Source organism: Verruconis gallopava (genome assembly GCF_000836295.1).
Source record: "Verruconis gallopava strain CBS 43764 unplaced genomic scaffold supercont1.19, whole genome shotgun sequence".
Lineage (NCBI taxonomy): Eukaryota > Fungi > Ascomycota > Dothideomycetes > Venturiales > Sympoventuriaceae > Verruconis > Verruconis gallopava.
The window spans coordinates 504,380-527,533 of record NW_015622155.1 but is presented as its reverse complement, the minus strand read 5'-3'; the positions used below and the strand labels follow the sequence as shown (position 1 = coordinate 527,533).

Below are 23,154 nucleotides of genomic sequence, written 5' to 3'. Positions count from 1 at the left end.
ATGTAGTCGTCAGAACACTCCAGTGTCATATTTATTGCACAGTAAGTCATGCTCCTTTGCCCTGCGAACCAAACCTGGCGCATGCCATCGTGCACCGTCGCTAGATTGTGCGCGTTTTACTGCAATCTGCGCACTGTAGCAGCCGGCCATGCATGATGTTGTTGCTTCCTATAGTCCAGCCTCGCTCGGTGCAGCGGAAGCTTTGCACGCGACTTGAGATTACTACAGTGGGTGCTGACAGTAAGCATGTATTCAGCTAGTTGAGGCTCCTGTCTCTGCTTTGCTTGGCCCAAGATGCCTGTGAGTATACGAAAGAGGAACTTTGCAACAATATGACCAGGATTAATCAGACCTAGGCAATGCTGGACGACCCAACTTCGCCCACCATTTACCGCACATCCGGCAACGGGCCTCACCTTACAGATGGGGCTGTACTTCCGCCGGAGATACAGCCTAGATCCGTCACGCTTCGCGATCGTGTTACGCAGGCCACGCTGGTACCGTTTTCCTCTGTTTTGCAGGTCCCACGCACGCTTGTCGCATACCTGTGCAGCCAATTGAACAAAGAAATCGAAAAAGGAGACACGTATCCGATGACAGATCCGATGACGGTAGATGCCTTCGGGAACTATTGGTTTGCCAATTTCGGTGCGGTTATGCTGCTAGGCGACATCCACGAGCCCTATGAAGTTATGCAAATGGCGCAGAGGGGCTGCGACTGGGAGAAGGAGTGTCTCGGTAGCTTCTACATCAAGCCAAATTACCCTGGAAGGAGCAGCCATGTGTGCAATGGCGGCTTTCTTGTCACAGATGGCTCTAGGAACAGAGGCGTTGGCCGCTTAATGGGGGAAGGATATTTGGACTACGCTCCTAAGCTAGTAAGAATCTTCCAACGACGTTCACGGCACATCAGTTACTGAAGCCCTCCAGGGATACACATACTCGGTATTTAACCTAGTTTACGAAACAAACACGCCCTCGTGCCGCATCTGGGATGCTTTGGGATTTAAGCGCATTGGCCGTGTAAAAGGCTGCGGAAATCTAAAATCCTATCCTGGCCAGCTAATTGACGCTATCATTTTCGGACGTGATCTGGGTGTTGATGATACCGACCTTGTATCCGAGGAGCGCTTTGAAAGGATCAAGTTTTATCTCAAGCACGGTCGTTATCCTGATGGTGCGGATCGTGCCGAGAAATCTCGATTGCGTTCAGCTTCAACACATTACAAACTGATTCCTGCAACGGATACCGAACCTGAAAAGCTCGTGCTTAAAGGAAAGGAGGTCATCTCCGATCCGCAACGCCAATACGACGTCGCTTGGCGCATCCACTCAGAGCATCATGGAGGAATCAATAAGACCACGGCAACGATAACGGAGCGTTATCACTGGGTCCGAATCAAGGACACGGTCACACAAGTTATCAAAAATTGTGCGCATTGCAAAGAAGCGCCCCAGAGAGCTATTGCTCCGTATGGAAGACGGGAGCCTAACCCGAAGAAGACAACCATCCCACCTTTCGACCGCGAGTTTAGTGTCCCGCCAGGTGAAAAGTCACTGTGGGCTCACGGATACAACGCAGACGGTCAGCCTATTTCAGAGCGCCAACCAGCCACACCTGGAGCTCAAGATAATTCCCCTGAAGTGCAGGAGTTTCAAGAACAGGACAACACGGCCGCAGACGCAACCTTCGGTACTCTTATGACGACAGCGGACTCGATCATGCCGATGTTTCCCGAATTCCCGCAAGATGACAACGGTGTGCCTGTGGACCCCGAGATCATGAACGGGAATGCAGATACTCCGACGAATTTCCATCAACTCGAACAGGAAGTGCGTCGTATGCAACGGACACAAGTATTCGGATCCTCCTTGTTTGAGCCGAAGGAAACGGCAGTAAGTCTATCACACACTCCGCACCAGAGTGTAGAAGGGGCACAAGCAGCTGCCAGAAGAAGAGCATCGGTAAGAGCTGGTTCTGATGCTCCATCCGCCACCAGCCCACACTCTTCAGGACGAGCTAGTACCCAACCGCAACAGAGGCGCATGCCCTCACAGCAACAAAGTCAAAGTCGTGAACCCACTGTTCAAGAGGCAATCTATGTAAGCTCTGCTGGCCCAGAAATAAGAGAAGAGCCACAGACGCATAGCCAGGATAAGAGCTTGATACCAACACCTGGCCCCAAGCGTAAACAGCAACACGATGATCTAATTGGTAATGCGGAACTTAGACGGGTCACGAGGCGGATTGGTACAAGCAGCACTCCCCAAGCTGGACACGTCAGTGAAGATGCTTGGAGAAGGCAGCTCAATTCGGGATGAGCATATGATCGTGAACAATGCTTAAGTACTAGACAGTGGAAAAGACGTTGAACTATGACATCGAAGATACCCGTGGCGGTTAGAGCAGAGTATTCCCATTGAGAGAAGGCCTTGTCCAAAGGGATTAGGGTCAAGACGGTGGGTATCGTATATTTTGACATGCTGGGACGTAGGTTCTTTGCAAGTCTGCGTAGCGAGCTCGACTAATCGCAATATGATACATGTTGAGACCTCTTTTATTCATCGAAGCCCTATGTTTCTTGCATATAAATACCTCGAAGCTTGTTGCTATTCAAATAATTCCACCATTGCCAAGCGGGGAGGAGTTGACCACCTGATCCAACCTTTATTTTTTCTTCAGCGAGTTCTCAACCTTGTCTTCCATCACGCGAACATAGCTTTCTATCCGCTGCACGGTGGCCTGTAGATTCTATTTCATTCCGTCGTGTAAGCGCGACTTCTTCCGCATAGGTGAGGGCCACGATAAGAGTGTGACAAACGTACGTAGATATCTTCGGTTAGCATCTCGTTGCTGACCTTGTACTCCTGGACAACGTAGGTGTACATGGCTGCGCCAGCACCGGTCGCGCCCAAGAGGAAGCCGAAGAGCCTGTAAATCCGCTCCGTTAGCCATTGTATCACGGACGGCACCCTCCACTGCGCGAAACCGGAGCTTTGCCCGCTCGGTCGTATGGTCGCGCTCGTCTTCGGCCTTTGACGGCCCACGAAAGCGGCACGGCGACGCGCAGAGGCTGCTCAGAAGGTCACGCACCCTCCTCTGAAAGCGCCCACGGGTTTCTTGGGCGGCAGTACGGTGCCCGCGGTCTCGAGAAGCCGGGTGGTGTGCGCAAAGGTGCGCCGGGGGACGAAGGATGTCGGCGTGCGCGGCGCAATGGCTCGCGTGAGGGCTGTTCTTGATGCCATCTTCGGGACAGGATGGTGTTGTAGGGAAAACAAGACAGCTGAGGGTAGCTCGAGAGGGTGGACTTTTGCGAGCTGGCCGTCGCCTTCGTGGTTCCGGCTGTTTTCTTGAGCTTTGACGTTTCGCCGCATGGGGCAAGCTTCTGGAGTGATGCCTGTTTCGGACAGCTTCAAAAAGTGGCTGACATCCTCGAGCGAAGGTCCCCTTCGTGGGATTCTTGATCTCTGCGACTGAACGATCGGAGAACTAAGCTCAGACATGTTACGGCTCCACGTGAGTGCCGAGCGCAAGGAAAGCTTTCTGTTCCCATGATGGCATTGTTGTGCCGCGGAAGCATCTACAATGATTGCACTTGAAGACTTGAACTGACTAAGCAAAGCGAGGTAGCGCAGCCATGACTAGTCTCAAAGCGCCTCAGCATTGTTATCTATTGCTGTAAATCCAGACGGACCCCTCTAAGCGCCTGGTGTACATACGCATCACTTGCATATTCACACACATACAAACAGGCAAAGCCAAAAAATCCCCAGGATGTATTCATGCAGAGAAGTATACACGTAATGAAAAAATGTCCTCGGTCTCCTTAGCCTCTTTTTTTTTTCATATGCTTCTTCGCGAGCCGACATCTTCTCTAAAGAAAAAACCCGCAAATGACCTTTTCTCTTGTCTACTTTACGAGAGCAGGTGAAGCAGCCTTCGCCTTCGCAGCCGTTGCCTCGGCCAACTTCTTGAGCTTATCGTTTCGCAATTCCCTTAATGCACGGAAAAGGAGAATGAACAGCAGCTCGGTCCTGAAAGAAAGTTCTATTAGATAAAGCAGCGAGATCAATGGGAATTTACTTGCCTTTCCTTGGTCATCATTAAGATGCCTTGAACAAGTAAGCCCTTCATGAGCTGTGGGCCGATTCCCTTAAACAGACTGAGAGGGCCCTCGTGTTCAACAATGTATGCCATGACTTCGATGAATGACTTGAATGGCTTGCCTTCGCGGGCTGGCGGTGGTCTCGACTGAAGGCCGACCTTGGCAACAATCAAGGGCTGAGTAGCAATCGTGGCGAGCGCTTTCGACATGGCACCGAGCACTAGAACTGGTGTTAGCGCAGTCTGCGATCTTGCCTTTGCTTACTACGTACTGAATGCCTCCCATGGCCTCAGGACCTTCTTGTCCTTGAACATGATCTCGCGTAGTCTCTGGTAGGCGCCATACGTGATGGACGGGTTGACGACAAGAACCAAGCTAGCCTTTAGGCCTCTCCAGAGACCGGTCCATCCATCCTCGCTGTCGATGACTTCCTTGGCAGTGGCAAACATACCCTTCCGCTCGCCCTTCGGCTGGGTCTGTTGCCTCGTAGTGATGACGGCAACTGGAATGGTGAAAAGCTGAGCGAGAGCGCCTGCAATGGCTCCGAGAGAGAGCTCAGCGGCAGTGCTGAGGGGGGCCTTGACACCGGGCCGGGCAAGATAGAATGTCCGCACGACGGTGTACCAGTAGAAATATGCGAAGTTGGTTGAAGCAACACCAACCAGACTGCCAGCCATTCCACTGTACAGACCGCTCAGACCTTCATGTTTTGTGATTTTGGAGATGGCGTCCCATGTCGAGTGGTAGTGTTCATGATCAGCGGGGTTCTTCGCTACATCGGCCTGCTTCTTCTTGATCTGAACCTGTAATCGCGTCTTGACACTGAGATAAGTCAGTATTGCATGCTGAGAGGACATTCGTGCTCCATTGCCCGGCGGCAGGCGAATGCTGCTCACGTACAGATCCAGAGGGTACACCAAAGTGTTTGCGAGCACGGCACCAAACGCTCCGGCGACCGCATAACCCCATGGAGGCATGGGTGCCTCTTTTGAAACTACCGCCATCTCTTGATTTCTTCGCTGCCTCTGTTACAAGTGAAGCGAATGTATGGGGAACCAAGAACTTGCTCGAGGGCTATCGCAATCCTGGTCGGCAATTGTGCACAATGACGGACTTCCTCGGCGGCGCGGTGAAGGAAGGGCAAAAGCGGTAACAAACCAAGGACTTGACGCTCTTATGACCTTCTCATGTCCAATCTATGTCGAAAATGCGAAAAGACAACGAGGATACCAGACAGCTGAGATAAGCTGTAAGAAGATTGGAGTCGCGGCAAGTGCAGGAAGTACACGGGACATTTCTTCTCTCCCATGGTCGGCCGGCCGCCATTGTCGTCCTCTTTCTGCCGGCTGAGATCAACCGAGGCTACCGAGCCACCGCGCCAAGCAACCGTGGGTAAACACTAAAGTGGCTCTCGAGAGCCGTGGACGACGTCACGTGCCACATGGGTTCCGGGTTTTGTTCTTCGGCCTCTAACGAAACACAACAATTCTTTCTTTCTGCCATCGTCTCCATTCCGTCGCCACCACCGAACACCGCAGGAGTGCAGTGTGGTGGTAGCCGCTTCTTGTCGCTGTACGGCACGTGCCTCGCCCTTGACGTCCGCGTCTCCATGGTTAGAGCGCCCTCGGAACATGATGAGCCTTGGGGCTGTGGACAAAAGCTTTCAGGAAAACCTTGAAAGAAATCCGTTCTCTGCCTAAACGTCGAATTCTGTGCTTGCTCGCTTGATTCATGTTGGTCCGTATGATCCAAGGAGATTTCCGTGTCATGCGAAAACGACGCCAAAACCTAACCACACATGTGCCCTGTGGTTTGACCTCAAGCACTTCATTGCTTCCATGGCTTCAGGTCCCCGCTGCAAGGTTTCAAATCTGAAGTTGACATCGGCAAGATCCGTTGAGGCGCATTCTCAAGAATGCTTGTCAAGCTTATGCATGCCCCAGCTTTAGGCCTCACCAAGTTGACACCCAGTTAATCAGTCGACAAAGTCGTCCGAGCTGCACGAAGCATCTGGACCTCCGCTAACAGCGTCTAGTTTCATTTATCCCTAGGAAAATCACATTTTTCTTGTCGTAGAAGTCTAAAGATTACGACGGGACTTGTAAAAGGCTTATAACTACGTAGCTCTGAACATTTCATATCGTTAGCCTCGACGGCAAGGAATTCTTCGAACCGAGATACTGGCCCCCATCCGACCTTTTCGATTCACATCACATAGCTGCGTTTGCAAGCTCGTATATTGTTCTTGGCTTCAGCTTTTGACTGGCCTGTTAACTCGTACGATAGTAGATTGTTATCTTCTCGACTGTGACGATGGCACGAAATACCTTCCATCCTGGACAGTCAAGTTTGGTTGGTTATCTGGAGATATGTGGCTTGGAATGTGATCCGTGACTTGCGATGACTTGTGAGGTCCCTCAGCATTGAAAATGAGATGGTTTCTGGCTTTCGTTAAGTTTGAACGATATTCTGATCGCTAAGAACACAAAGATCCTTTCGCCCGTGGTTCAACTGGTGATCTCCTTATAGATTGTTCACCCTACCTACCAAGCATGAAGTTGCTTCAGATCTTTGAATTGGCACTCACGCTCAGATGGACTCTCGCGCTCGAAATTGTTGCAGCACCTAAACCTGGAAAGATCGATGGCAACCCGTACAAACCTCCTGCAAAAACGCTAGAGGGATACAGTGAGTTCTGTCACTTATAGATCCGATAGCTCGATACAGTCTGATCACACCACAGCGCCCAAGACAGTAGAGTATCAGCCAAAAGAGACTCAAGTATGCGACTTGCCGGGGATCGACTGCACTTCGATCTTGTCAGCCCTCTTTGATTCAGCAAGCTCGACAAGTGACATTGGATGCGCCACCACAGACGCAGCGTGCCTCAACTGTGGTTTAGCATACGAGAGCCAGTCAGCGGCCCTTTTCTACGATCCCAATCTGTTTAGCAGCTCCTATGAGTACCAGGCAGCTGCTTTGTGCTACCAAGTAGACGACACGAGTTCTAGTTCCCTCATATGGGCGCCGGGATACTACGATGCGCCATACAGCTATTGCTACTCGTACTGGTCTTCAGCAGGCTACTACACGTCCGCTTACTGGGCTAGTTACTATCAAGGGTTTTGCTCGGCGATGGGCAATGTACTCGATGTGTCCAGTACGAATACAGACGGGCCGACAATCGTTGCCGCTCAGGCAACGGGGCTCAGTTCCCTCGCATCTTCGCCATCGGTCGCCAGCTCAAGTGCATCAGTTGCTGTGGGACCTGATGTGGGCAATTTAGCTGCATGGACGTTCGTAAGTTCTCTCATCTTATGCGATGGGCCAAGCACCAGGACCAAGACTAAAATCCGCATTCACAGGCCGTGTTTGGCGTTACCACATTTGCGGCAGCCATCCTTCTTTGAGTGTTTTTCAGAGGGCTTTCTTTCGACGAACCACGCTCGCTGTTTTGAAACACAATCGGCTATTCTCTACCTTTTCGATTCTCATTTTCATCTCTATTTGTCTATTTCGGCAGGCACGGGTACAGTGAAGATAGTCCCTGATGGGGGAACAGGTTATTCTGCGGGGTTATTCCACGGTATAGTCTCACAGGCCGTGCTAATCCAACACAATCACTAGTGATGTCTTGATTTTGAAAATTCACGACAACCCATTTCAAAAATGCTCTCGTTCATCATGTTGAGCCTCAGTGACCCGCTCCGCGCACTATTGACTTCCAGGCATGTTCTACCGCACAATGCTGTGGAGAGAGATACTCTTAGTAAGCTTCCAAACCCGCAGCTTTCAAGTTCGTGCTGGTTAAATCGACGGGCTCTCCCTTCGCTGCCTTCACCAGGCCGTCAAGCCAGTCCTGGTGGCCCAGCAACATTTTGTTGGGTTTCAAGCGAGCCAAATCAGCGGCGGGCTTCCCGATCTGACTCTCCTGCGTGAGCACCCTCACACGGCCACCGTCCAAGTCTTCGACGAGCCAGGCGTGGTAGACGTCGACTTTCTCGTCCGAGTTTCCGTCCAGCTTTGCGGACCACGCGATCCGGCCAGGTCGGCCCGGGGAAGGAGCAACGGACTCCTCGACGTTGCTGGTGATCACGGGGAAGCCGAACGTGCTGAAATGGAAGGTGCAGCCTTTGGTCAACTCGTTGCTCGATGTGGGAGGCGTGATCTTGTCGACGTTTTTATAGTAGGCTTTCCACTGGGATATGTCGGCGAGCTTGGCCCATACTTGTTGAGCCGTGACGCCTTTGACAATCACCTCGTTGCTGACGAAGTTGTCCGTGGTCCCAGGGAGATACTTCTCTGGCCAGATGATTGCGGATTGGAGAGGGCCTGACATGCTTGGTGACGGGATCGGAGTCGACGAAAGAGGGAGAAGGGAGTAGCGGGAAGGGAGTAAGAGACGCACGCAGGACTGACGTATAAACCTTGGCAGGGGAGCTGTGAGGGAAGACGGAAGCTTTATATTCCGTACCGAACTGGGTCGTTTCTACAGGACGACGGACTCTCTAAGTTAACCCGCTTGACGTTGACGTAAGCCGTCTTCCATGCACTTCCTTCACCTGGAAGGCCGTTCTTTTGTTCCCACAGCAAGGAGAACAGATGAAGTAAGCATGTGGAGACCGACGAATATTACTAATGTGCTGGGTACACGTCCTTGATGCCCTGACGGCCGTTTTTATTCTTTCCTGGTTCATTTTCTCATGTGTGTGTGCTTCAGGAAGATGCCCGAGAGCCCACACGCGGCAGCAGGCGCCACACTATGAAAGTGGCGCTTCTATTGGGCACGAGACTGCAAATGCCTCCTCCAAAGGTTCTGCTGCTCTGAGCTGTCCAGCCTGCTAACAGGCTCCAAGTGCCTGTCACTGCGCTCTGGAATAGGCGGTGACTCATATGCATCCTTGCCGTCTTCACTATCCAAACGCTTAAAGTTCGAGCTTTTGTTTGGCCCTCGCAGACCCTGCTTTTGTTTCTTCTCTTCCAGCACCCCCAGCACAGCTCAAGCGGCTTTCTCGCCCTCACAAGTTTGCTGTGTGCCCGCACCACACCAAATTCGACCCCACCATCACCTGCACTTTCCGTCATTGGCCTCTGCCCCTCTGCCCTTCACACGCTCCTTCCTCCAAGCACGGCTACGACTTTCTGCAGGCTTCTTGTCATTCCATAAGAGTCCGTAACAGTCTCTACAGTGGTTCTTTTTATTATTCACTCTGCAAAAATGTCTTCACAGGCGAGAGCACGTGCCGGAAAGTATCAGAAGCCCAAGCGTGGTGGTATGTCGACTCGGACCGTTGAATGGCGTCCTTGGGATGGAACCGCTGACACAAACACGTAGGCGGCAAGCATTTCAGCAGAAATTTGCAGCCTCTGAACGCAGATGGCGAGGTAGAGAACATGTGGGCGGTACGTCATATGCACACGAAAAGCTCCGTCAAACAGAACTTGCTGTTACTGACGCAATCCTGGGTAGCCCCGTGATAACGCTCAAGATGATGATTCGGACTCGGACGAGGAGGAGTCCTCCGAGGAGGAGAGCGAGGAAGACTCGGACGATGAGGAGGCGCCCCCCAAGCAAGAAATGACGCGTGAGCAGCGCAAGGCCGCGGCGAAAGCGCGTAAGGAAGCCGCCATAGCCAAACAGAAGGCCCGAGCCGCACAGCCGGGCGAGCTACCGCCCTCAGATAGTGAGGAATCGGATGAGGACTCGGACGACGCGCCTGCGAATCCGAACCACACGGCCAAAGCTCGGGCGCAGACATCAGCGGCATCGGCGATGCAGGAGGCGGGCGAAGCGAAAAAAAAGAAAGACGTCAGCCAGCTGTCGCGGCGTGAGCGTGAGGCACTGCAAGCGCAACAGGCACGCGAGCGGTACCAGAAGCTGCACGCGGAGGGCAAGACAGACGAGGCCCGCGCGGATTTGGAACGCCTGCGGCTCGTCAAGGAACGTCGCGAGGCCGAGGCTGCTAGACGCAAGGCGGAGGAGGAGGAGAAGGCCGAACAGGCAAAGGTCAAGGCCGAGCAGCTGGAGCGCGAGCGGCGCATGCGCGAGGCCGCCATGGGCACCGGAGGACGCGGTGGACGTGGCGGCCGGGGAGGCAAGAAGAAGTAGCGCCAGCGCGATCCCTCGCTGCTAGCAGCGCTCTCTGTTCTGTACTCCTTTTGTCTTTCCCTTTCAACCTTTCTCCAACCCGGCCCCTTCCTTGTCCGGAGTAGAACTGCCCGTGTGGCACCGGTGGGGAGTTGCTTTCTCTAAACTTGTGCGCGTATCTGGAGAAGTGGATCCCTCTCCCTTCGCGAGGCCACCTTCATACCAGCCGTATATGTGCACTTAGCAAGAAAGTTTTTCCCAGGCTCACCCCTTCCACTTCCGCGGGAGCCACGTCGGACGTATTGCTAAGGAAGACAAGGGGAGGAGCAACGTGTCAGTGGGAGACTCGTCAAGGAGATGAACTACTGCTTTCTTCTCTGGTTTTTCTTACCTCTTCTTGCTGCATAGAACACGAAAGAAATGAGAAAAAAAAAGATGCAACGAAAACAAAGAGACGTTGGAACCCCTCTGCGCAAGAATTCAAACTTTGTCCTATTTAAAATTTTTTTGACTTTGATAGACGCCACGAAAATGTGACCGCCAGATTTGACGGCCAGAGCCAACGTTGTCACGGGGGACTGAAGCAAGAGCCGCAGTTTCCGTGTCATGGCGACCTCTTCACTCTTTCAGCGTACCTACACGTTCGAGATGACCCTAGGACGACCGACGGACTCCGTGAAGAATGGACAAAGCTCGCTCTTACAAGTGCAAAAAAAGAAACGGGGAGGCCAATGAAGGAGCAAAAAAAAGTTCCCCATATTATTCTTTGCTTTAAGAAAAGAGAGATAAAAAAAAAGCAAGAAATAGCGAGCGAAGTGCCCCCCTCTCGTGCGAAAAGTGGCATTGTGGGTATATAGCCAGAGCAAACGATGAAGAATCCAACACAGAAAGGCAGAACAGGGAGAAGAGAAAACAAAAAGACAGGCCAAAAGATGAAGGAAAAAAAAAAAGTTAAGGCCCAATAAGGCGCTTGGAAGAATGGTCGCAAAGGACACACAATCCGTGAAGCCCCAATTTTCCCATCTCGAGAGGAACTCCAAACCTAGTGCCTCCATTCAACTTCTTATCCTGCCCTTTCAAAGTATGTATCCCATGGTTGCCAAAAGACATGCGTATAGTAAAACACATGGGTAAGAAGACATGCATAAAAAGAAACGCCCAAAAAAATGATGCCCGACAAATAATACAACTCCCCCACCTTGGACCTGCCGATAATTTCTTTTTTTCCCCATCTATACCAGATTGCTTTCTTTGCTTGCATCTATCAAACACACACGTCCACACGCACGAATGCGTGGCAACGATGCTATGCGTGCTTTGTTGAAAAAAAAAAAAAACAAGAAAAAAACACCGATCAAAAGCATTACGAAAAAGTGCGCCTTCGCCGCCTCGTGCGACCGGTCGTGGCGTTGACCATACTCCAGAAGGGATCACAGTCCACCACGCGCTCAACGTACGTCTCAAAGTCTTCGCCTTCCCTCTCCTCCGGCAACGTGGGTGTGTCAAGCCGCATCAAGCGCATCGACCCGGGTTGCGGCGCGCTCGTGGCCATCGTGCGCCTCTTCTTGCCTCTGCGGGATCGAACTGGAGTTCTAACAGTCATTATCGTCGCGGTCTGTATATTCGAACGAGAAATAGAACACCGCATTAGCCAAGCTCACGTCTAAGCAGAGCGAAAAAGAAGTAAGAATTGGAAAAAAAAAAAATTGGTACGTCTAGGTCGATTGGGCGGTCTTTGGAGGAACAGGTGGCGCTGCAAAGGGAAGTGCAGGAACGGGGGTGTTGGTGGTCGTGTTTGGGCTAGATTCCGCGTCGTCCGCGGCGGTGGTGCTCGCCTCCTCCTGCTGCTTCTGCTGGTTTGCTGCGTCTTCGGCATCGTCGCCTTCGCGTGCCGTTTTTTCGGCAGCGCGAGCCTCGCGCTCCGCAAGAACAACTTCCTTTTGCTGCTGTGCGGCCTTGAGGCTGTCCACATACGTCTTGAACTTGACGATCTCGCGAAGCAGATAGGCCGACTTTTTCTCCCAGTTTGCCATCGCCTTGGCGGCGTTGGGGTGGCGGGGTGAGAACTGCATAAAACCACTGGTTAGCACAGCAAACACAACATATTGTCGAGAGAGGAAGAGAAAATGGAAAGAAAGAGGGAAAGGAACGGCGGGGAAGAACATACGGCCATGCCCATGAGCGGGCGCAATTCATTGTGCTTCGTGAGCTCGTCTTCCACATTCGCCACGTACGTGCTCAGCTCGCGGAGTTGATCCACCTCCATGAGCTGGCTGGCCATCATGCTCTGGGTCGGCGGCGACCAATCTGAGATGACAACCTTGTCGCCAGGAAGGCGCATCCTGTATCCGACGGACGCCACGTCGTCGCTCCTGCGGACAGGGCTGGATGGCGCTGCGTTCATGCTTGTGCGACCCACGAGACCGCTGTGGTTTGACGACGACGTACCAGGTGTCTGACCCGGCGTCGCTGACTCGGGTCGTTGCAGCATCAACGCCGGATTCAACACGCTATCGCCCCAGCCATATTCGATGTTGCTGACGCCGCCAACGAGGGGCGGCTTGCTGAGCCGCGCGGACCAGTAGTTGGCCGTCGTCACGAATTCCTTAACGATCTCGGCTGTGCCGACCTGGAACAGGTGCACGGCGCCCGTTGGAAGGCTAAGAGCGAACACATGTGGTCGATTCTTGGAGTAGCCCGGGAAGGGCAGTGCGCTTGCGATCGTCTGACGCAGTAGGAATTCACTGAGCAACTCTGCGTTCTCGGTCCAGTTGCCGCCACCGACCAGCGCGGGGCCTCCGGCTCCGGCGCTGCGGGATTTGGCGCGCTGACGGGTGTTCTTGTTCCTGCTAGTGAACGAGAAGAGCTTGATCCAGCCCTTCTCAATGACGGCGAAGCACTCGACCCAGTTGCGGTCCTTGGCCTTTTTGTCGAGCGATTCGAGGTGGTGCTTGTGCTTAACAATGCCCTCCTTGGCCCACGGCGGACCAATCAGTTCGAGCGTGTCGTCATCGAGCAGAGGCACGACGCGGCCGCTGAGATCGTCGGGAATGGGCGGGCCGTTCATGCCTTCCTCGCGGATGATGGCTTGGCTGAGAGCGTTGGCGAAGCCAATAGCCTTTTGGTAGTCGGGCTGGGCAAAGTGTGAGCCGAACGACTCGACCGACATAGTCGAGGTCTGTGTCTTGCTGAGCGAGTACTTGCTCCACGTGCTCGCGGCAGGCGACCACACCGAGTTGTCGTCCAGGCTGGTTCTGCTGGAACCGACGGTCGAGTTCGGGTACACGCGTGGCCGCGACCGATTCTTGGACGCAAAGCGGGCTGTGTTGAAGCGGCTGTGTTCGCCCGACCGGCCGCGATAAGATGCGTTCTCGGAAGGAGCCTTGGACAGCACACTGGGCGTGCGACGAAGCCCGTTGCCGGATACGGTCAGTCCCGTCTGCTGTGAGTTCTCTGACGCGCTGAGGTTGGCTGGCGACGCACCGTGTCCATGAAGGGGTAGACGTTGTTGGCGTATCGAGTTGTAGAACTCTCGCAGAACAATCTCGATTTGCGTCTCCCAATCCTTCATGGAGCCGGCGCAGGGCGCTTTGACGAGGATGTTGCAGCCGTCAGACGAACCAGACTCGTCATACGAGTCGCTACGCGCCGGCGGTCTGATGGATAACCGGTTGCGCTTGAGGTCGAGCGAGGGCCGTCGCTTTGGCGGCGGCGGCTGCAGCTGTGCGGAAGACTCCGGTTCTGGGGCGTCCGAACGGTCCAACAGCATCTGGTCCCTAGCGTTCTTTCCCTTGGCCCTGACGGTGTCGGTGGCGCCGGGGGCGGCGGCGTCAGCGATGCTGCGGATGGTGGGCAGCGTGTTCTTTACAAACTGACTGCGTGTCATGCGCTGGTCGATATCGGCAATGTGGAGGTCCGTATTGAGCATCAGGATCGAGAAAGTAATGGTGTGGACCACGTCCGGATCCTTGAAGCCATGGTTGGGGTTGCACTCGCACCAGCGCGATGAGAACGCCTCGATAACGCGGTCAAGCTGCTGAGACTCGGCTTTGACGACGAGGCGTCCGCACAGTTCCCGGAACGCGGCCAGGATGTTCATGCCCTGCCAATCGAACAGCTCCATGTAGGCCTTTCTCGTCCTGGTGCTCAGGGGCGTCGTCTGGCCCAGCCACGCCGCTGCGCCAGCCTTCGATACGAATTCTTCGTCGCCGTCGAACACGGCACGTGCACGATCGCGGTCCGATTGGGTGATTTGAAGCAGATCGTCGGCCATGATGGCTTTAGCCGTCTCGACGTCGATGTACTCCCTCGACATACGCATCTCACGGTCGCCAACCTGTAGCGCAGGCAGGCTCGATGCTGACATGTAGACCTCGCCCTCACTCGACGGCGAACCCTGCTCGTTGGACAGCGAGGGGCGACGGTGCTCCGTAGCCTTGGGGCCTTCGAGTGGAAGCTGTAGGCGTAATGAGTCCACCAGCTTCTCGTCCGAAGACGAGGCATCGAGCCACATGCGCGTCTTGTTTGCATTCTTCTGGACACTCTCCCGCCGCTTGACGGAGATGACGATGCCCTCGTCATCATCATCATCATCGCCGTCGTCCGCGTCCGCGTCGGCAGCGTTGTCGCGCAGGAAATGCGCCCGGTCCACATGCTCGTGCTGCTGTTGAGAGCGATCGGAAATGGGGCTGAGCTCTGCCCGCTTCTCGCCGATGTTTGCTTTTCGAGTTGTGGGACCCCCCACGCCGGAGCCGCCTGTCTTGCCCTTGTTCTGGTTCCAAAAAGGATCGGACGTAACCTGGCTATTTGAGTTGCTGCGCTTGGTGGTGATGATGCCAAGATCGTCTGCAGGGTCGATAGGCGACGAGCTGTCCATGGCCTCATTGCTGCTAGTGTCCACCAGAAACGAGCCGTTTTCGAAGTTACCCGTAACATTTGGTTGGACCGTCCGCGAGGACGGCTTGTCGGCAGTCACGGCCCTGACAAGGCTCGTGTGCGTACCCTGGCGAGAACTGGTCCGCCGCAGGCCGTCAGGAATGGAGGCCGAGAAACCGGCGTACGTGGCTGCGGGACTTTCGGACTGCTGCTCGCGACTGTCGAAGAACATGTCTTGGGGGCTGGCAGTCTGGTCCAGGTACGGGGTCATGGCGGCCCGAAGGCTGGACGCGCCCGGGCTATTCTGCGTCGGTGCGATGTTGAGCGCGGCCACGCTCTTGTGTAGCGGCAAATCTAGGGGCGGCACGGGAGGCGGCGGGGCATTATCAGATATGGACTTCTTCCTGCGTCTAAAGAAGGATGAGTGCGCCTTCCGCAGTGGTAGGGGCGGGGCCTGATCTCGTGCGTAGCCAGATGACCCAGAGGCATCCTGGGTGGGGGGTCGCGACGACATCGCAGATGCCGCGGCCGCGGACGACGTCGTCTTGAACTGCATGTTCGGATTCTGCTGGCTAGGTTGGGTACGCGGTCGGGTATTATTTGCATCCAACGACGCCTTACGCACGGCGGCCGGAGATGGCGGCCGATGCACCTCATCGTGATGTGTCGGCTGTTTCTCGTGCTTGGACGATCCAAAGACTCGTCTGAAAAAGCCGGGCTTCTGCTCCTTGGGTGGAGGGGCCGGGGCAGCTGGTTGCGTCTTCCGTATCGTGGCCACTGTCGGGCTCGGGGCTGCACCGCTCGCCTGCTGCTGCTGCTGATGCGGTGGAAGCGGCACCGGCATTGGATGTGCCGTGTTTCGTGCATTGGACGTGTACTGCACAAACTGCTTGGCCTGGTCGCGAATGTCGCTGCTGACGGGCGCGCTGCTCTTTGACTTTTTCAGGCTTTTGCCTGCCGTGGATTTGATGCTGTTCCTACGCGACGGAGCCGACCTCTGCTTGGCCGGATTGGGCGACATTGGTCCCACTAGGGGCGACACAGGCTCAGATGGCCGTCTCGGCCCCGCGGGAACCGTGGGTGTGGGTGCAGCGTCGAAGGCCGTGTAGTCCAAGGGCACGGGAGAGTCCTTGCCGGGTGCGTGTGAGAAGTTCTTCTGGGGCGAATAGCCATGATCGAAGCTGGCGGCGCGGTGAGGTATGGCGCGCGAGGTCATAACCGAGCTCTTGTAGCCCAGATCGACGCTCGACGAGCCGCTGCCCCTACTTCCTCGCGTGACGCCGCCGCGTGTGTGCTTGAAGGGATCTGTGCCGTTGGCATTGGAGGCGGTCTTGATGCCAGTCAGCGGCCTCGTGTGGTTCTTGGAGCCGTGGCGGCCTCTCGCGTGGTATTCGGAGTAGCTGCGAGCAACGTCATCGACGTGGGCGCTGGCGTCGTAGTCGCTCATGGACGAGGATTGAGTGTGCCCCCTTCGTCTGCCGGTGTTGCTGGCGGCGGGGGCTTGCCTGTGCGTGGCAGCGGCCAAACCTGGCTGGGCCGAGTAGATGTCGTGGGTGTGCAGGTCGTGCTGGCTGTTGGAGAGCGAGGAGAGCATCGAGTCGACGACGCTGAAGCGGGAGAACATTAGCTCATCGTCGGCGAATTCCATTGCGATCTTCTTAAGAGATCCAGCCGGCTCTGCCAGAGGTGAGCTCGCGGCGGGATGCTAGTCCAGCACTGACTGCATTCGAAGGGGAGGCAACACGGCCGCAGACGCGTGATGTGGAAGGCGGCAATGGCCCGAACGGGAACAGGCGCTGCGGGTTGGTGAAGACGACTGACTCGTTGGAGCTGTATGAGGGAAGGGAAAACGTGATTGGAGCCAACAATCCTTTCCCGCGGATAGTTTCTGCTTAGGCTCTCCCCTCTCTTGTGGGACGGTTCTGGAGTTCGCCGAGACTTGGAAGGCGCGGAGCAAAAGCACAGATGCGCGACGGTGGGATGCAGGTACGTGATTTGCACGTGTGTGGAACGCCGCTCGCGGAGCGGACGTGAAGAAAGCAGAAAGGTGAGCAGTCGTGACGGGCCGGAGGATCGGTGGGTGGGCACAAAGGACAGGTCGGGCAACGTCCGCGTTGGCACGATGCAGGTTCGAGGAGACGAGCTGTCGCACTGCGGCCGGGAGCGAGGACTCAGGATTGGTGCCGTGCCAGGGCACAACACAATTTGTTGGATGATGATTGGGGGGGGGGAGGGGCGAAAGCAATTGGCGGTGATATGAGACTTGTCGACGCTGTGATTATGAGAGAACGAGCATACGTTAGCGGGCTCTTGTAGATGGCTCTTTTGCTACGGGGGGCGTCGAGGAAGAGATAGCAGCAGTAGCGGGACTAGCGGCCGCAGTAGTGGAAGCCGACGATAGCGTGACGGAGGTTGTTTTATTACGAGTGTTGGCGGTGGTAGTGGTGTTTGGCGTTAGCGCGAGTGCATGTGCGGATGGAGAGATGGTACGGATGTGCGAGCGAGCGTGTATTCAGGGCGGTGGACGGTATGGCGGCATGCGCGGTGTGCAGCGAGCGGAGGAGAGTCGAGCGGGTGTAAGGGCGAGGGCACGCAACGATCATGGAATGGGAGTGTAGAAGCACAGCGACGTTCGGGCGTGGTGGCACCAAGCCGTCGCCAAAGGCGAACCTTCTGCTCTGCCTGCGGAAAACTGAGGTTCGTCGGGCGTTTGGCGTCTGGCCTTGGCGTTCCCGATGCGCGTTGAAGGGGCACGACCGGGGGCCAAAGCGACGGAAAAGCCACACGCTGGCGGACGCGCTGGCTCACGAGCGAGGGGCGTGTCGCCGCCGCGCACCGCCAGCCAGCGTCGCCCTGCCCTCGACCACGGCCCGCGAGCATCGCCGCTTGCTCTGCTCTGCGCGCTCATGGACGCCCTCGAGGCTTCAGCACGGTGCAGACGTCGGCCGTGCACAGCTGCTGCGGCTCCAGGACATGTGCTCGAGTCACGTGACAGCCCGGCGGCGAATCGGCCTGACTCTTCGGTCGCACGTCGTAACGCAGCCGCTGGGCTTGAACGCCCGTCGATGATGCGCGTCCGGATTGCTGATTCCTGTTCGCCAGCTGGCCGCGCTGGAAAAGGCGCCACCACGCTCGTCTACAGTACGCGCGCGCGGCCCCGTGCTCATGGCCGTCTCTTTCTCTCTCTCTCTCTCTCGATCTTATCCTCACGCGCACGCTCTCTTTTCCCTCCTGTGCCAGCGCTGTCCACTTGCTTTTCGTCTCGCTCGACACCGGCGATCGCACCCCCCTTAGTTCGCCCCTTCGGTAGTCAGGCACGCGCATTGTCCCGCATGCAGAAGCGTGGCCCACACACCCACACCCTCGCATCCACCCGGCCAATCGTCCACACAGAAACGTACGGCCCCCTTCAACCCCCAACCTGTTAAGGGAAACTGGTACAGAACAGTACGGTGCAGTGCAGCACCAGCAGCAGTGGCAGTTCCGCCTGCACATGCATGTCGTGCCCCGCTAGCCTTACTCGTGCACATGCAGGACCCATCCTGGGGAAAAACACGCCTGCCTGGCGGCCACTTCTCACCCCCAGCCGTTCTGTTGACGTTGTCGTAGTGCGGGTAGCCATTATCATCCTCGTTGTCGCAGCAGTAGCTGGAGCAGTATAAGAATCACGGACAGGTTGCAGTAGCGATACTGCCGGTGGGACTGCTGCTGCTGCTGCTGCTGCTGCTGCTCCTGCTGTTGCAGTTTTCGTTTCGCAGCAGGAAGGCTCCGCCGGGTCTGCTTCCAGCGCAAAACGCCACTGCCCTTTTAGGGTGCCGCCCTTCCTGCGGTCGAGCGGGCTTCCAGGCCATGAGTCCCCCGTTTGCACACACACGCTCCCATCCCTCTTCTATTGCCCAGAAGCCCACCCTCGTCCCGCATCCTGCAACAGTCGTTCATCTGCTTCAGATTCCCAGCCGCGTGGTACCTTTCCAGGGGGATCAGGGCCACGATGGTTGATTCATCGCCGCACCAAGCCGCCCTGTCGCACACGCACGCTTAGCGGTGGTAAAGAGCGCCGTCAAACAGGCTCCTTTCTCCCTGTCAGCGCCGAGCCATGTTCTTTCCCTCCTTGCGCCGGGGACAGGAGAAATGCTGCCTGCGACTTCGACAGGCCAAGAACCCGTGAGCTGAAAGAGGGGAAGAAAGAACAAAGACGGGGAAAGGGAGCAGAGGACGACGATGACAAGGACGGCGACCAGAAGCACGACACTCCTGCTCCGCGTAGACGAGGCGAACATTTGAAAACCCCGAACCGAACGTTTGTATCGATAGCTGGGCTTTGCATCATCGCGGTGTGACGGTGTGTGCTTGGCTCCTTCAGGTCTACCGATCCCTTTCGCTCGCTCTACTCTATTGTTTTGTATATATATATATATATATATATAAATATATCCATATGTATATTTGGGCGTATATTCACGGTATGTCGCGTGTATCCTCGAACATATGCATGTATTGTGTGCGTGTCGGTCAACTTTCTTGACAAAGTCTCTGCACAATAAATTCTGCTCATTTACTTGCCCTCGCCGTGCCCCGACGTAAACTCAGCATTTCCGCCTCTCCAACCCCGCCCCCCCTGTCGATGCCGCCGACATTTGCTTCTTTCCTTCCAGAAGCTTTCGCTTCTCCAGACGAATCCCTGCTCGCCGTTTTCTCAATGCACACAATGGCGCAGACAAAAGCTCCTTCCCGAACGTCACCACCACCTTCCCTCGTCATCGCCGGTGCCGGCTCGACATCGTGAACCCAACATCGGCATCAACCTTGCCAACGTCGTCCTTTGCTCATCCTTCTCCTCCTCCGTCTGTGCTCCTGCGTGTTGGCCGGCGAGCTTTTTGCTCAAACCCCTCCCCGCTGCCGTCCGCCCCCAGGCCCGACCCGACGCTGCGCCGCTCTCTGCGACTCCCTCTGTTTCAACTAACCATGCACGCCGCGTCGAGTCGCGAGCATTCGTCCGACCGCGCCGAGGCAGCGGTGAGAAGGCGCCGGTCGCAACGATGCACCAGAAGCGGCTACGTTCTTTGACGAGGCTGCCTTTGCCTGCTTTGCTGACCCAATCCACCTCGTGCTGTCGAGTAACAGACGGGAACCCTAGTCACGTTGCACAGCACCCCGTGTCTTTGCTCTTCTTCCACCTTTCCCTTCCTCCTTTGGCGCTGCGCTGGAATATGCGGGGCACCCGCCCTTGGGAGTTTCGCCTTGGTCGGCCTGGGCTGGACATCGCACACGGGCAGAATTTTCTTGTTCCCTGAGCAGGACCACCTTTTTCGTTTTCCTCTTCCCGCGCTGTCATGATTCCAAGTCGTCGAGATTCTGAACTCACACGCCGGGCGAGCTAACGATGCGCCAAGCATGCGGACGTGCTCGGACCTTTCTTTGGTTGACTTCTCGACTCTCGATCGTGCTTGAAACACTCTGCCCGGCGTCGGGTGCCTGCGTTTTGAGCCCCCGAAAAGAAGTCGGCCCGCTTTTAAACCTCCGTCTTCTAAGTTGATGGCAGTCCCTGGCGATCAGGACGCTATGTTCTTTCTCATCGCGCTGACTGCTTGGCGGAGATGCGAGGAGCAAGGAAGCTTGCTGGCGTAGAAGTGCACACACTGGTGAAACATCAAACCCTTCTGTCAGGCATGATTCTTCTTCCACGCGCAGCAGGAAGCAGCGACTGAAGAAACATAGTCTGGTTTCAAAGCGGCCTTTTTGAAATTCTCTCCTGGAGTGTAGAATCGGGGAGTGTTGGCCAAAGGAAAAAAAAAAAAAAAAAGGAGACTCAAGTCATATTCTTCGTTCTTGCTAAGCACATATTTGAAACTACCGTTACGCACTCGCACACACTCAAAAGAAACCGTCGTCAAAGCACAGCTAGACTCCGTTCTAGCGATGTGCGTATTCGTCACGAACACCCAGTCGTAGACCATCGAGGTCCTTTCCCCCGAGCGACGGAGCAAATTTATCGAACTGCCTCTCATCCCAACCAAGAGCAGACTGCGATCAGTATGTGAATCTGTACTGGGGGTGGTCGTCTCCAAGATTGTCTGCGTCCTCCTCTTCGAGCCTGTAGTCGCGCTCGCCACGGTTTCGCTTCTTGTTCTCACGCGCCACGCCCACCAGCAGCACTGTGCAACTCAACGCAGTGACCCACAGGAGGCCCAGCGCGGTGCCGTAGCCGGTGTGGTAGTAGGGCCGCTCCGTGCCCTTGTAGATGTTGCTGGCGACGATTCCGCCCGCGTTGCCGAAACCGATCTGCATCGCCGACGCAACTGAGCGCTTGTAGTGTCCGGACATGCAGTTGGAGATCCACGCGATGCATACGGGCTGCGTGATGTACGTGCCCAGCACAATGAGGAACGTGGCGAAGTACTTGACACCCACTGTCAGGCCCTTTTGGCCCAGCAATATTCCATAGCCGACCGTGCAGACAAGCACGCCCAGGATGGTGAACGGATAGCGCCGCTTCAGCTTGTCCGTGCAGAATGCCGTCGTCAGCGCTCCCGCCGTCGCCACCAGGAAGATTGGTATGCTGAGCACCTGCGCGCGTTTCGCCGAGTAGCCCATCTCGTTGAGGATGGTGGGAATGAAGAAGCTCGTGCCGTACCCGCTCTGCACCACGCCAAAGTACATGACGATGCCAACGTAGATTTTCCAGTCGCTGAAGATGCGCCGAGCGGCCCGTTTGTCCAACCGGTTCATGACTGCCTCCCCAGCGTCACTCGCTAGGCGCGCTACGAGCAGCCGGCGCTCCTCGTCTGTTAGGAAACTCGCCTTTTCCGGCCAGTCAACGACGAGGAACTTGGCCGCCACGCCCGCGACGACGGTGACTAACCCTTCGATGATGAAGATCCAACGCCACGCGCCGTAACCGCCGGTGCCGTCCATGTTGGCGATCGCATATGCAAGCAGGCCGCCAAAAGCGCCCGCCAGGATTGACGCACTGAAAAAGACGTTGACACGCCACTGGAGCTCGTAGCGTTTGTAATACCTGGTTTGCGACATTGGTTCAGCATGCGTTCGTTGACTTGCCCAACAAAGACATTGGAGAATCTCTTACATGCTGATCAGATAAATGCAGCCTGTTGAGCACGAAAACACAAGACGGAACCAAGGTTAGTCCATTGCTTCTTTTGCGATGATGTCCTCGCGATGAAGCGACATACCTGGGAAGAGACCGGCCTCGAAGAAACCAATGAGCACGCGCATGGCCACCAGTCCTTCGTACGTGTTGACAAGGCCTTGACCCATCGTGGCGATGCCCCATAGCACCATGATGGCGCTCAGCCACGTGGAGGGCGCGACACGCTTGATGATCAAGTTGGACGGGACCTCGAACAGGATGTACGGCGCGAAGAAGACCTGGAGGGCCACGTTGTACTTGTTGCCCTTGGGGTCCATGTTGAGGTCTTTCTCGAGGCCCTGGATGCGGGCGTTGCCGATGTTCGTGCGGTCAAGGAAGGCCAGAAGGAAGAGTACGAAGAGGACAGGCACGACATGGAGATCGCACTTCCACAGCAGCTTTTTCTCTGCCACAGGATCAATGAGCAGGTGTTCGCCCGCCGCAGCCAAACTCTCGTCCACCGACACCTTCTCGTTCATCTGGACGGATGTGTCCTTCTCCATTGGGTTGGACATGGAGAACCGAGATGTTTGTGCCCGACAAAGGACGGCGGTGCAACACACGTACGACTCAAATGAAAGGAGTCGAAGATGAGAGAAGAATCCTCTCGAAAGTTTGGGGAGGAAAAGTTCAAGCAAGAGGTTCCAGACAAGCGACAACAGGGCTCCCCTTCCCCCCTCCCCTGTATATATATATAGAGAGAGATCAGAGGCAGTTCGATTACCAGTTCGGTCAAACCCATAGATCGTCGCACAAACTGTTGTATTCGATAGTCGCGGAACCGTTCCGGATAGGCCTTTTTGACCCCGTGGGGCAGGCAAGGCTGTAGCGTGTGGGGGAGCCTAATTGGATCGTCGATGAGGGGTTGCCTGCAACACTGCACGCTCTCATTTGCTTGAGACGCCCCAGTCGCCCCTTAGCCGAAGGAACGGCAC

At 55.6% G+C, this 23,154-nt stretch overlaps 8 protein-coding genes across 8 annotated transcripts; 3 read left to right on the top strand and 5 right to left on the bottom strand.

The window, feature by feature from the left end:
- Positions 1 to 72: 72 nt before the first annotated feature.
- Positions 73 to 2,656, top strand: PV09_05980 (uncharacterized protein). Its single transcript, XM_016359554.1, has 3 exons — positions 73 to 300; positions 357 to 878; positions 931 to 2,656. Exons 1-3 carry the CDS (start codon positions 295 to 297, stop codon positions 2,320 to 2,322), a joined length of 1,920 nt encoding a protein of 639 aa, XP_016212803.1. The 5' UTR covers positions 73 to 294; the 3' UTR covers positions 2,323 to 2,656.
- PV09_05979 (uncharacterized protein) lies at positions 2,383 to 3,553 on the bottom strand. The gene is made up of 3 exons (XM_016359553.1): positions 3,095 to 3,553; positions 2,827 to 2,932; positions 2,383 to 2,752 (listed from the first exon to the last, which is right to left on the bottom strand). Exons 1-3 carry the CDS (start codon positions 3,502 to 3,504, stop codon positions 2,669 to 2,671), a joined length of 600 nt encoding a protein of 199 aa, XP_016212802.1. The 5' UTR covers positions 3,505 to 3,553; the 3' UTR covers positions 2,383 to 2,668.
- Positions 3,554 to 3,580: 27 nt separating this feature from the next.
- Positions 3,581 to 5,419, bottom strand: PV09_05978 (uncharacterized protein). Its single transcript, XM_016359552.1, has 4 exons — positions 5,007 to 5,419; positions 4,378 to 4,928; positions 4,089 to 4,326; positions 3,581 to 4,035 (listed from the first exon to the last, which is right to left on the bottom strand). Exons 1-4 carry the CDS (start codon positions 5,108 to 5,110, stop codon positions 3,912 to 3,914), a joined length of 1,017 nt encoding a protein of 338 aa, XP_016212801.1. The 5' UTR covers positions 5,111 to 5,419; the 3' UTR covers positions 3,581 to 3,911.
- Positions 5,420 to 5,725: 306 nt separating this feature from the next.
- On the top strand, positions 5,726 to 7,764 carry PV09_05977 (uncharacterized protein). Its single transcript, XM_016359551.1, has 3 exons — positions 5,726 to 6,794; positions 6,850 to 7,406; positions 7,472 to 7,764. Exons 1-3 carry the CDS (start codon positions 6,659 to 6,661, stop codon positions 7,514 to 7,516), a joined length of 738 nt encoding a protein of 245 aa, XP_016212800.1. The 5' UTR covers positions 5,726 to 6,658; the 3' UTR covers positions 7,517 to 7,764.
- Positions 7,572 to 8,795, bottom strand: PV09_05976 (uncharacterized protein). The gene has a single exon (XM_016359550.1). It carries the CDS (start codon positions 8,443 to 8,445, stop codon positions 7,873 to 7,875), a length of 573 nt encoding a protein of 190 aa, XP_016212799.1. The 5' UTR covers positions 8,446 to 8,795; the 3' UTR covers positions 7,572 to 7,872.
- An 11-nt stretch (positions 8,796 to 8,806) lies between these two features.
- On the top strand, positions 8,807 to 11,353 carry PV09_05975 (uncharacterized protein). Its single transcript, XM_016359549.1, has 3 exons — positions 8,807 to 9,379; positions 9,442 to 9,509; positions 9,577 to 11,353. Exons 1-3 carry the CDS (start codon positions 9,325 to 9,327, stop codon positions 10,213 to 10,215), a joined length of 762 nt encoding a protein of 253 aa, XP_016212798.1. The 5' UTR covers positions 8,807 to 9,324; the 3' UTR covers positions 10,216 to 11,353.
- Positions 11,034 to 17,300, bottom strand: PV09_05974 (uncharacterized protein). The gene is made up of 2 exons (XM_016359548.1): positions 12,362 to 17,300; positions 11,034 to 12,260 (listed from the first exon to the last, which is right to left on the bottom strand). The coding sequence occupies exons 1-2, from the start codon at positions 16,715 to 16,717 to the stop codon at positions 11,910 to 11,912; spliced, it is 4,707 nt and encodes a 1,568-aa protein (XP_016212797.1). The 5' UTR covers positions 16,718 to 17,300; the 3' UTR covers positions 11,034 to 11,909.
- A 3,577-nt stretch (positions 17,301 to 20,877) lies between these two features.
- On the bottom strand, positions 20,878 to 22,918 carry PV09_05973 (uncharacterized protein). The gene is made up of 3 exons (XM_016359547.1): positions 22,263 to 22,918; positions 22,157 to 22,178; positions 20,878 to 22,087 (listed from the first exon to the last, which is right to left on the bottom strand). The coding sequence occupies exons 1-3, from the start codon at positions 22,732 to 22,734 to the stop codon at positions 21,100 to 21,102; spliced, it is 1,482 nt and encodes a 493-aa protein (XP_016212796.1). The 5' UTR covers positions 22,735 to 22,918; the 3' UTR covers positions 20,878 to 21,099.
- Positions 22,919 to 23,154: the final 236 nt, after the last annotated feature.